The sequence below is a fragment of the Diadema antillarum genome, unplaced genomic scaffold (genome assembly GCF_040938485.1).
Source record: "Diadema antillarum isolate AM-2024a unplaced genomic scaffold, OU_Dant_1.0 seq00000752_RagTag, whole genome shotgun sequence".
Classification (NCBI taxonomy): Eukaryota; Metazoa; Echinodermata; class Echinoidea; order Diadematoida; family Diadematidae; genus Diadema; species Diadema antillarum.
The window spans coordinates 324,066-337,534 of record NW_027271646.1 but is presented as its reverse complement, the minus strand read 5'-3'; the positions used below and the strand labels follow the sequence as shown (position 1 = coordinate 337,534).

Here is a 13,469-nt window from a genome sequence, read left to right as displayed (position 1 = left end):
ACTGTGAGCCGCATTTGCTGCATTATTGTCACTCATAGGTAGATAACCCTTGATGATTTGCAGTCTACATGGCCATATATATGAAGTAGGTTTTCTCTGTTGATGAGCCTGTAAATTCATTCATTCATTTGATTTAATTTAATTTAATTTCATTTCATTTCATTTCATTTTCGACGAATGTATGTGTATTTTTGATGTCTTGGTGCAGAATACTTTTTTGTATTGCCATCTTTAGAAACCGGGCGTTGAAAAAAACGTGATACAGTGCACTTCCGTTACAACGAACACGGTTATAACGAAATTTCGTTATAACGAAGTAAATCTTCTGGTCCCAAAATTATCACCACTAAAGTCTATGGTACAAAATTCGCTTATAACGAACACGGTTATAGCGAAATTTCCGATATAACGAAGTCTTTTCCGAGCGCCACAGACAAAGAAAAACAAAAGAAATGTGCTCCGTTATAACGAAATGCGAATTGCTTTCGAAAATACGTAGCGGAACAAGCATAGCGTCTCTGCATGGGTGAACGCTTCTCACCACTGTGTGTTCGCCCCTTGTGTCACGCACAGTTTCTGAGGGGAACTTGCGTTTATTATTGTAATACAGTTATCCCATCACATTTCACATAGCTTTCCAGTGTATGATGAGTATTCAGCAAACAGAATATGATATATATTACGTGGTTTCCTTGTTTTCGTTATATATTGTATTTGTTCGGTTATAACGAAATTTCGTCATAACGAAAGAAAACTGCCGGTCCCGAGCATTTCGTTATAACGGGAGTGCACAGTATCTGTACGCGTGTTGTGAATCTGTGGCGGATGTGGAAGAGATGTGTCTCAAGAGGTGTGCAGGCTAGTGCTTGTCGCTGATTCAGTACTCTAGAGGGCGTCTTCGTGAATTGCATCTACAGGCATGGATTATTATTTGAGTTTGTGTGTATTTTTTCGTAATCTGAATTTGGAGTGTGAGGTTTGGGTGATTTGGCATGTTTATACTAGTATAATCCGTTACGTTCTACTGCTTCGATTGAATGTGCTGGAGAAGGGGAGGCTAGAGAAGATGCTTATTCGTGTTTCATACTTGCTGAGGGATGATAACAGGGGAAAGTGTTTGTGGATGATGCGAGAGACGTTGAGGGTGGCGGGTGTGTATGATAAAATGGAAGGAAATGTCTTGTGGTATGTTGCGTTTCTCACAGTCTGAAAGAAGATCTTTCCGAGGTATTTGTGACGCTCGAACAATACAATTATTGATAGACAATGTTTAAGTTATATTTGTACTGGCTGTGGTGCGTTTAAAGTTGTTCGAGATGACCGTTTACTGCAGGCGCATCTCAGTATTTGGCGAACCATACGTTAGTCAAAATATCTCGTGATCTCTGGTGCTAATGAGGGCGCGGATCCAGAGGAAACAAAGAAAAAGAGTCAAGACAATGATAAAGTACTTTACTTGAGATACCTTGCTCGGAAAATGACTAATGTTATCGCTTTCTTTCCTGAAATATGTGCGTAAATGGAGTAAAATTTCGTGGTTTTGCCAGATTATACTCCTCCGTTGAGACAGTTTATATAGTGATACCGCTGGAAGAACTAGTTACATAATGTACACCTTTGTATAAAGAATGCCGCGAGTGTTGTGCCTCTTGCACATTATTAAATTCTCATGATACGCATCTCCAACTTAATACCACCTGTGCCGAACGAACGATCTATGTAATATTCCAACCGGTAATCATGGCGACTTGTAAGGACTTGTGCAATGAAATTGTGATGCTATACTAGTCTCTTTGGACTTCGAGCAGTAATCCGGCAAAACTGCATATCTTAAAGTTACGTAGTCTTTCCAGGTTATTAGGTTGGTGATATTACCTGGCATTAATCTGGCAGATTTACGTATCCTTGATAATACAACAAATGCAAATTATGTTTTACCAGAAGATGGTTTACTTCATGTTTTGTGTTTCACGAAAACATAACCTCGCTTTTTGGTACAAAACATTCCTTCAGATAATGTAAATGTCTAGGAAAACGGCAAGCATTCAAACACTAAACTTGTTAAAAATAAAAGATGAAATATTCGGCTTTGCAGGACCTGGGCCATATTGATTCTTCGGCCATGATGTATTATCCGTGCATGCGAGTTCTTGTTCAAACTTGTGCATCAATGAGATTCGACAATGCTTTAACACAGCTTGCACCCGACTAGTTTGTTGCCATATTCCTGGCTTGCGCGGGTCTTGTGCGTGCGATGATGTAGAGTCCTATGGGTAGAACAAGGGTCACGATGTCCGCTGCAATGAACCCGATGGTTATCTGCGAGAAAAAGGAATGAAATTATATGAAATGCGGTAACAACAGCAACACTAAAAATGATTACCACCATAACTGCCATCATCATCATAGTCACCATGCTTAATATGAATACTATTACCATTGCTTTCAACGCTATCATTGCTATAACAATCAACATTATTACCAGATAAATAGATGCATATGATTTCAAAAATGTGTACGAATGAATGAAAAACTATGCCGACAGATAATCAAAGAAGTCACGAAAATCCAAAGTCACTGGCTTGTATAAACGTGTATGTTACATGGCTCGATGCGGGAGGTTACACAACCAAATAAGCATTTCTCTAGATGATATCACATTGATAGTTGTTTCTTTCATCCTGTATGTGTTATTTATAAAACATAAGGATAAAAAAGCAGACAACAGACACAAATTGATAATCATACTCCTGTTTCCTACAAACATATCATCATTGTATGTATCATGATATTATCATTGCCGTTACATTAGACACAAAGGTTCTAATCGTTTCTCCCTGAAGACATGTGCAGTTGAATGCAAACAATAACACTTTATACATAAACATTCATAATATTCCTGATTATATAATCAGATGCATGCCAATGTTATATGCAGGTATACATCCGCATACAACAATAATTATATCAGAAACACATGCATGTGTCATGCGCTCTGACATGTGTGGGTGTTATTTCCCGAGTACTTTTCACTTGTAGAATTTAAATTCAGGGAATCGCCGCTTGCAGCCTGCATTAGTCAGTGTTGCAGAACATAACATCCTTATTATTTACACACTAAACCTCTCCTCCCGCAGTATTGTGCCTACTTCTTCTTCTCTTCGTCACTCGATTTTCTTCTCCTTCTTAGAAGACTACACATCTGGTTAATATTCGTCAGGATGAAGAGCATAAAAGCACTATTTTATCATGTTTATAGTGACTTACGTAGAACGGGTTATTGTCCAGGACATTTTGTTGAACGATAAAGATTGGGTACTGGAGAAAGGAGAAAATGCCGCTCAGAGTTCTGATGGCACCATACACACTGGCGAAATGCTCGGCCGGAAAGCTGTGGAATAACGAAGCATGATTTCCAAAGCTGAAATTAATGATCATATAATAAACTTTTACTGTCCAAGACTTACAAAGAAATAGGCCTCTTATGTAAAGTGGATTTCCGTTATAACGAAGTCTTCCTTTACCGGCAGTTTTCTGTCATTTTATCGAAATTTCGGTATAACAAATAGATATCCGTAACAAAATGATCCAAATAAAAGCTGGGGCTCAAGTTTAATAGGATCGCTTTGTTTCACTTTGTTTTTGGATATCTCAGCCATTTCAAAACCAGTTTTTATCACATAAACTTTGAATAACTTAGAATTGCATGCTTTGTAACATTTCATAAAATGGTTTCTAATAAGTATTTGGCAAACACTTAAAAGCTGAATCCTCATAGCGACCAATACTATATACCATCCCTTTGAAAATGATATACACCAGGCATTCTATAAATAGCTAGTAATATGGAAGGTGGTTTATTTCTGAAGCTTTCCTTTAATGTTCTTAGATTGTCTTTTTTTTTGAACGTGCTTAATTATCACATTGAAGTGTTCATATTAAAATGATATATGTGACCCTGCATCACAAAACAAACAAAAAGTCGCCGACATGGATTTTTAGTTAAGATTAGATTCTGAAAGAGCAGACTCTAAGCTTTAAAATGATGTATAACTCAATTCAAATGGACACTCTTAACCTATCCAAATATTGGAAAGAAAGGACACACTCTGTAAAAGTGTGAACTGAGAAAACGGGCTCTGAAGTACTTTGTGTAGTCAAGCGCTTAATCTTTACCAAGCTATGCTGGTATTGCCTGAGGAATGAATTGGACAAAAAACAGGATGTTGACCACTGGAGCAACAACAATGAAGGGATTATCGGATTAAGCTGAAATTGAGCATGCTTCAATAGCACATTCTGTACATAATTTAATACTAATTTTCAATTTTTTTTTCTCTCCAAAGTTATTGGAATTGAAAGTGAAGTGTATGGACAGGGTTTTTGAGAAATGGGAAGAGGGTTCTATGAGACACAACTAATCACACTATTCCACCTGTTTGTTTTATGATCCCAAATTTTGATATGATATAGAAAAAGACTTGCTCATACAGAAAATGTGAAAAACTCAAGATTGGTTTGGTTGACTCATTTTACCTTTCTTCAGTCCTCACACAAAATCACTGTGTGTGACTTTTTGTTCGTTTTGTGGTGCACGGTCATATATATATATATATATATATATATATATATATACACACATTGTTTTGGCCAGTCCCTATGATCTTACTACGTGCCAACACCATTTGAGTCTGCGGTTTGTTTGTTTGTTTGTTTGTTTGTTTGTTTTCCATGGTTGACAGTAGTTCTTCAAAGGGCCCGATGGCTTGTTGGGCTCTGTTTTTTAACATCATAATAGGTAAGTGGTTTTTGTAGGAGATGCCAAGTAGTTAGCGATAGCATCTCATCTCTTTGGCCTGTATTCTCCTTTCTAGATCTTTGTTTAGGGTCCATGTCTCACATGCATACAGAAACCATGGAGAAGAAAAAGGAGCGCGTAAGTCTGTTTTTTTTTTTATACTTTATTGTGATGTTTCTATCACTCCAGATGATCCTAACCTTTGTCAATAATGCAATTGACTGTTTAATCCTGGCGATTACCTCTGGTTTTGAACCTTGGTCTGTGAAAGCTTGGCACTTTTTTTTCCAGCTTTTCACATCCAACTTCGATGTCCACATTGATGCCTTGGATGTTTGTCATTAGTTTGTTTTTGGTGGCACTGATTCCATTCCATAGGCGGTCGAGATCCTTTCCAGGCGTTCTACCAGGCTAGGTAGTTCATCCTTTCCAGATAAACCATCAATATCGTCGGTAAAACGTTAATTTGTGACTATTCTGCCTTCAATACCTACAGTTCTCTCACGATCATGCAGTGCATTTGTCATGACCCTCTCCAAAAAGATTTTCAAAGAGGACGGGAGAGAGAAGACAGTCTTTTATGACATCAACTGTCGTCCTAACCCAGTTTCCTATGCTGCCATTGTAGCACACTGCACTGATAGCCTTGTCATACAGTAATTGTTGTCCGATGACTCTGATCAGGTTGGTATTGATGTTGGAAAGCCTCATGGTGGCCCATATAGGACTGCAAGCCAGACGCTGTCGAAGGCTTTTTTTTTTCTTAAAGGGGATGGCTAGTAACTGATCAGTGGGAGTCAGTGGGAATGCTAGGGAACGATTGTTCCAATCCTTGTGGGATTCATTTAAGAGTACATTAGATATCTATTGTTGTGTGAAAATTATTTGCTTCAGAATGGTCTCATATTCAAGTAATGTGCAGTTCAACGTTTCCAGGTAAACATGCCTGTACAGTGTCGGAAACAGAAAAAGCAAGCACACAAGGGTACTGGGGGCACTTCTCCTCCCACACGAAGGTAATTTTGCATTTTCAGACATGAAATTCAGCGATTTGGTGCAAACTTTTGGTGCAACCTGGAAACATTGAACCGCACATTACTTGAATATGAGACCATTCTGAAGCAAATAATTTTCACACAACAATAGATATATAATATAGTCTTAAATGAATCCCAAAAGGATTGGAACAATCATCCCCTAGCATTCCCACTGATTCCCACTGATCAGTTAGAACCCATCCCCTTTAAGTCTACAAAGACATGGTAGAGGTCTTGGTGGTGTGATGTTGGAGGTTCTCGCAAATTATCCTGAGATTGAAGATTCGTTCTGTGGTGCTAGGTCCAGCTATAAAACCAGCCTGTTCTTCCGCAATGATTAGCTCCGCCTGTGGCTTCAGGCGGTTTTAAGCAGAATTTTCAGCTTTACCCTGCTCGGTTGACAAATCAAGCTAATTGTACGGTATAATAGTTCTGGCCACGCTGAGGGTTACCTTTCTTATGCAGGGTAAATACTAATGACTGTGTCCATGCATGGTGGTAGGCTATTCTCCTGTCTGCCAGATCTTGTTGCAAATCTTTAGTAGAACATTTACCATGTCTTTACCCCAAGCTTATACTGGTTCAGCTGGAATGCTGTCCACTCCTGGTGACTTACACACTAAAAACTAGCGGTACAATTGGGGTAGGCGTTTCCGCCTGCGTACCCATATCGGGCTTGTGAGCAAGTAAGTTCGTCTAGGGGTACTCGTCGGTACGCGAACGGGTAGGCATCCTCGAGGGTAGGTGTTCCTACTTGTCGGTACAGTGAATAGTCTTGACACAAAGACCAATTATGCATGTACATGTTACATTACATCTTGGTAGTGGATACAACGGTTATGTCAAAGTACACATTTTGCATATTTCGGTATACCTAAAACTTGCAAGTACCGTGTTTTAAGACAAAGTGTCAATACACCTGTAATCTTGGAAATGTTTTTTTCGGGGGCTTTACGGTTGTTAAAATCACGTTCTGATAACGAGAATACCTACCGCCTAACTAGTTGACCAATAAGCGAAAAGAAGGCAATCAATTCCTGCGATTATCAAAAACCAGCGTTATTTTCTAAATGATATACTCAATTAATTAATGTAATTACATAAAAAAATGCTAAAAATATTTACAAAATAATTTTTTATGATATATTTACTTAAGAATTTACGTATGATTATTTTAGTTATTCTTTTTTTCCTCATCTGTACAACTCGCCAAGTTGGCCACTCATTCAAATATCTGGAGGGGCGACGACTTGTCGCCGAGCGGTAGGTTTTCACGCAGGATGATCGCGTTGCATACAGCTTACACGTAACCGAATGTAACCGAGCAACAAAATGTGCCGATCATCAAGCTAACTAGCGAGATTAAACATTTATTATCGCGCTTCAGCTGGTACAAACCGTGCAACTGCAAGGATCTTCAATTCAAGCACGCAGTCGACAGAAGACCATTAACTGATGCATGCACAACTTCGACACTGGACAAGACGTGTTGACCACTTCTCGTAATGTCACGGTGAGTGAGTGCATGATCATGACGGATCACAACGGACTTACAAAGAGTCTGTCTGAGGATCTAAAGACATTGTTAGCTAGAACGTTCTTTGTATATATAGTGTCTAGACCACTAACAGTTCTAAGGCCTGTTTGTCGAAATGTTGTCTACAGTCCCAACAATTACATTACAGCCAAACTACTAGTATACAGTACAATGGTGCAGTGTTACTTTGACCGAAAGATCGGTCTGTATCTGTCCGTCGGGGAATGTTCCGCGGAGACTGCGTCTGGCTTCACGGATCCCCTCCGTATACAGACCGAAGTCAATGATTGCGGCTCCTGTGTGGAGCAGTCGCGCACAGATCAAACGTTACGATAAACCAAATTTCAGACAGCTTTTTTACATTCAAACAAGTTTGACATGACATGACACATTATGCAGCAATATTTGGGATAAATTTCTCAATTGTGCAATCGAAATACTCACATAAACTTGGTTATAACGCAGACATTTTATCGATATCGCAACATCGCCGTTCGCAAGATGTAAGTCGCCATTTTGAATCTGTAAGCCAATCACATGCAAGGTACGTGTTTAAGTAAAACAAACACGTAGAAACTACCTCGCATGTGATTGGCTAATAGATTCATAGTGTATGTTTCTGCAGTTTGAACGTGACGACGCGACAGGCTGTGTTTTACGTTTAAAATTCTACTAAAATTTTGGATTATTCATTAATCTGGTGAGTTTAATGTATTCTTAAAAAGCTAATTTCACTATACAAGCTTAAATTTGCCGACCTAGGGCCGTGAATTAGACGCAATCGAGAAGGGTGAGGTACCTCACCCAATTTTCCATAGAGACAGTGGTTAAGAACATCCACACAGCAATGGGTACTGCAACCTTCCGTCTGTCTACGGAGGACAGCGTTAATGGCAAAATATAAAAAGAGTCCTCCGGACAGACGGATCTTTCTGTCTAAGTGTTACTGTACTGTTAACTTCCTACACGTAACTGCGACCAGCTGCCCCATACGCATAGCGTACACACTGCACTGTACTGAATAGTAGTGCTAACTACGACCAGCCCCAACGCGAGAATAAATGTGTACCGTACAAGGAGTGCCCAGGGGTTAGGGTTGTGCAGTGGCAGTAGAGCTCTAGTGTATGTCACTGTATGTGATGGTGCGCAAGTTATACCAAGCAAGATATACGATTAAAACATGGGCACCAAAACATGTGTTCCATGTGCGAGTCAAAAAATACTCATGAATTGCAGCATCCTGTCTCCCAACAGGAGGCTTTTTAAAATTTATTCTTCCAATCGCTGGTTTGAGTGGAAGGGGAGCATCTTGAAAGGCAGCAATGGTTTGTGCTGTTACTGGGCTGCTTTAGATGGTAAGGTTAGACAGTTGCATCCCTCTACAGAAAGAGTTCCTTTAACCCTCATAAAATTGCGTTTCGATAGCCCAATGTGTGATATCCAACATAGACCACAGACTACAGGATAACTTTGGTTTACGCGTCATACACATACAACGCGTGGCCGTTTGAATTTAATTTACCATTGAAAGGGCGGATCCAGAGGGGGGTGCACCGGGCGCCTGCTCCCTCTTTATTAGATTGAACCAAAACAAAGAAATAATAAGTTAAATATGGGGGGGGGGGGAGCCTGCATCTCCCATTTGATTTTGTAAAGACCCCTCCCCTTTACGGAATTCCTGTACCCACCCCTGATTTAATCAAGTGAACCACACTGAATCAAGCGAATTGCACTGTCTTAACAAGTTAGTCTATTGATCACCTTATCTTATCATTTTCCCTTGGCCGATTGAGTTCAAACTTTTATAATAGGGTCTATAGATTCTATTGTAATCGGAATTAATAAGCCGGATGGACACAAGGCAGACCAAGACTACAAGTGATGTCTAGTCAACTACATAGACTGGTAGATCTCTAATACAATGTATTAATAGTCTAACTTCTAAGATATACAGAGTCTGATGACTGGATGATATATTTGTAACTGAAATATAAATCCAAATGCTGACTGTGCCAAGAGTGTAGAGATCTTCCATTCAATGAAATTTCATTCTGCGTATGCATTGATAGGCCTTCATTCCCATGGATACAGTCAACACAATTGTAACATTGCATGTAAAAGGGAATATAAGTTCATTGACTTAAAAGCTGATACTGTCCTAAAAATCATAGAGTGTACTCATAATGTCTCCCCATCCCTAGCCCAACCAGACGTCATGTGAAGCATGCCTGTTGTGACTTCTGTACAGTGACAGGGCTGTGTATAGTTACCAATATTCACTGTAGTTTTAGATGTTCTTTTTATGGATTTATGATGGCCTTTTTGAGAAGACAGTGTAGAACATCCCAGTCTAGCTGTGTTGCTACTGCTATTTAGATCATGTCATCAATACTCGAGACACTTGGCAGTTTACCCATTCCAGTAAAATTTATGAACCTATTGTTGATGTCACTTGCAATATTCATCAGTGTATTCCTACCTTCACAAACTTTTATTCTTATTGGAAGCAGATGTGACCCAAACATTTTCCCTTTCTGAATTTACAAGGCAATAAATACTTACCACGGTACAAGAAACTGATGTAAGACCTAAACCTCACATTAGTGCTACCATTTACACATTTCTTTTTTGTTGTTGTTATTGTTATTTAGACAAGCAGCTCCTAATGCAGTTGTTTCACTACCAAGCTGTGGATTACTTCATGTCACTCGTGAATGGATGTGACAAAGGAGAGGAAAGCATCTCTTCTAACCATCTGGAAGTCAGTGGAGAGCAAAGATTATTCAAGAACTCTTCAAGGACGTTATCAAGCATACTTGGTAATGGTAAGTCTTTTAATGACACATAAGTACTGTAGTTAAAACGGGAAAGAACCATGCAGAGCACAATACTACATGATGTACACGTAGTTACATGACTTCAGCCCTGGGTCATACTATCATTTGATAAATTGTGACATGTAACACCAGAAGATGCACGTCCATTTTTGGGTAGGCCTACTACTGATTGTGTGGCAGTGACATGATGGCCCCATGACTGCTGGATGTAGTAGCATCAGTGAACAAGTGGCAAGATACGTGGTATGTGTGGTCCATGACAGGCTGTGAATTACTGTTATTCTTACAAGACCTTTGCAGAAAGAATGACTTTGCAAGTATCGTAAGCAATGATTTTCCTATTACAGTGCAATCCGGTTATAACGAAGTAAAAATTTGGGCTGCAATCTCATCCACTCTATGTATATTGTTTCTTTGTTCGGTTATAACGAAATTCCGATATAAAGAAAGAAAACTGCCGGTCCCGAGGACTTCGTTATTAACGGGAGTCCACTGTATATGTACAGTAGGATGTATATGACATGATGGTAATTCCTATGAATTATCAATCAGATAAAGCGACCAATTCCTTTATCTCAAATAAGGTAAACTGTCCCCTTTTTTCCTGTTTTCTTTTTTTTTCTGTCCATAGATTCACACTTAGGTTCTCTTCACCCTTACAATACTCTGAAGCTGGAAGGACTCTCATCAAAAGGGCACCCATCATGGAAGACCCTGGCTGTAATACCACAGGTTTGTGTAAAGTGAAATATGATTTGAAAGGGAATGAGTCCATATTTGATTGGATATTTTGTCACAAAATAAGAAGAGCTTTTGGTACATTCCAAATGTTTTGTGGAAAGTAAATGTTTATAGAGTTGTAAGTTGATTATTTGCCCCCCCCCCCCCAAAAAAAAAAAAAAAAAATAATAATAATAAAAATAAAAGAAAGGTTGATAGATATTATTGAAGCAAATTTGATAAGTTTTGCAATTATGCTGCTTCTTCTTTTTTTCACATCAACCTCAAATAATATAAAAGGTGATGGTTACTTTGAGCATAGATAATACATGTAGTAATATTTTCAATGTCAACCGGGGTTTGAAACTAACTGATAATATAATGTTTTTGAATGTTGCACTTTTGATGGCACTAAATAAAATGTGAAGAAAAGTTTGTTTGTTGTTATTAACAAATTTGTTGTAAATTAATTTCTCACTATTTGTCCAGGAACCTGCAGGACCAAATCCAAATCCATTTCACCTCCTGACTGTCGACATCGAGGTAATGACGTTGTTTTGAGGAATTGTGCATACTTTCATGTTCTCCAGTACATCCCAGGCCTGAATCGCAAAACGCGTCTGCCAAGGATTTCATTGCCACCTATATTCAGAACATGAGTGATGTCATCGCTTAGTGCAACCACTCGCCAGCCTGTTGGAGGAAAGGGAGCCATGACGTCGTAGCAGTACGTAGTGAACGACGTGCACTGAAAATCAAAATGGGCGATATCATCCCAGATGTGACAAACGGACTGTAGCAATCTGGAACCACTCTTGTACAAGAAAGGTGGCTGTGTCACAAAATCAGAAAGTCGCTATTAGTAATATGTGGGATTCCTTTTGCACCAGATGGCCTTCTCGTGGAGGTGGAAGGTACAGTTCTCTGCACCTGCACCAACATTTCTCTAGGGGTTGCTTCAACTTTGGCTGTGTAGTGCACATTTGGGCTGGAATAGCCCAACACGAAGAGCGCACCAATATTTCATCCAAACCTCTCTCACAAGATTAGGATATTCCAAGTAATTACCATTCAAGGTACAAAGATTGATCAACTTAAATATCCCATATATTCAGGTCAATTCTGGAAATTGCTTTGAATATTTCCAGCATCTCGTTCTTAAGATAAGAAAGTTGATTAACGTTATATCCCAATAAATTCACGGTGGTTTTACTTCTTCTGGCCCATTGATAGGACAGAAACCTTTTACCTCAGCTGAATTTAGGCAACAAATTCTCATTTAGAGCTTTAATGTCTCATGTGTGTTAACTTGAAGTTATAAGAATATCCTTAAATACGGTTCTTGTTTTGCTGCTTACAGTGATTGTACGTCTCTGGCATCTTAACACTGTAGGGTTAAAATGTGATTTCCATCATAGTTACGAGCAAGGAAATCTTTTAATATGTTGCTTGAATTCATTGCAAATCATAGTTTGCCTTGCCCATTTGAGGTACTCATGTACATATGCACCAGATGCAGTATCAATTGAAAAATTTGACAATAATGTGTTTGTAGTGTACATATTCTTTGCAGGCAGAGCCTACTAACTTGATACAGGAATATTGGCAACTGAAGCAGTTCACTAAAAATGATACTAATCCTGAGTGCTTACCATACAAAATTATAGGTTGACTGCAGTGTATGTGTTACAGCCAAAGGAGAGACAAGAAATTCTAAAGGTTCAGATGTTAATGGAAAATTGAATCACTCTTGAGGTTTTTACATTGCTAGTAACAGGGTGAGGATTTGGTTACTTTGGGTTCTACACCTGCCCTCTCTTTACTTACATTGAAGTTAGATCTCCAAACTCACACAAAAGCAAAACACAAACTTCCACATAGCTTCTATGTACAATAGGATCTTACATGTTTCCCAGTAATCTACATCAAATACACGAGCATGAGCTTTACTTTCATTAATATTCCTGTAATTGCCACTGCTGTTTCTAAATCTATATTTTCTTATTTAGAATGAATATGAAGTGCAACCAACCTTGCTTTAGTTGACCTTGCGTGGATCTAGCGATATTCAGCTACATTGTAAGTTATTCATTTCCCTGAGAGCATTCATTACATTTCAGCAGTGTGTTATAGTATGTTCGAACAGATTGATATACATAGTACCTGCGGTGTGCAAGACATGAGTAGACAATTGAATGGTTTGCATGACATAGCTGCACACTAACCCATTTTTTTTTTTTTACTGGCCATATCCATCTGTTTGACCAGTAGGTAACCCAGTTTGTCCATTTTTACTGGTCCATTCCTGAAAAATTACTGGTCCAACGGTGATTGAGTCCTGGACTGTTTTACCAGTGCCAGTGGGCAGTGTTGTGCATAGTGAGATTACCTCAACAGATGGGAGTACTATAAGGAGATTGCCATTAGATTTAGCCTGATGGTCAAAACTAATTTATGTGATCCTCGTCCAAAAGTTACTCTTCAGTGGTGAACTGATAGAGAAGACCATGTTAACCCATTGAGGACGTTTTGACTTTGAT

At 38.9% G+C, this 13,469-nt stretch overlaps 1 protein-coding gene and 1 long non-coding RNA gene across 2 annotated transcripts in view; one reads left to right on the top strand and one right to left on the bottom strand.

Annotated features, from left to right (window-relative positions):
• Positions 1-2,208: 2,208 nt before the first annotated feature.
• The window catches only part of LOC139738522 (equilibrative nucleobase transporter 1-like), a 35,205-nt gene continuing 23,944 nt past the window's right edge, over positions 2,209-13,469 (bottom strand). Inside the window, exons 8-9 of the mRNA XM_071649146.1 lie at positions 3,268-3,391; positions 2,209-2,319 (exon numbers count right to left, since the gene is read on the bottom strand). Of these exons, the coding sequence (XP_071505247.1) occupies positions 2,209-2,319; positions 3,268-3,391 (235 nt within the window). The remainder of the gene's footprint in view (positions 2,320-3,267; positions 3,392-13,469) is intronic.
• Positions 10,111-11,819, top strand: LOC139738531 (uncharacterized). The gene is made up of 3 exons (XR_011711453.1): positions 10,111-10,197; positions 10,841-10,941; positions 11,419-11,819. It is a non-coding gene; the product is annotated as an uncharacterized lncRNA (long non-coding RNA).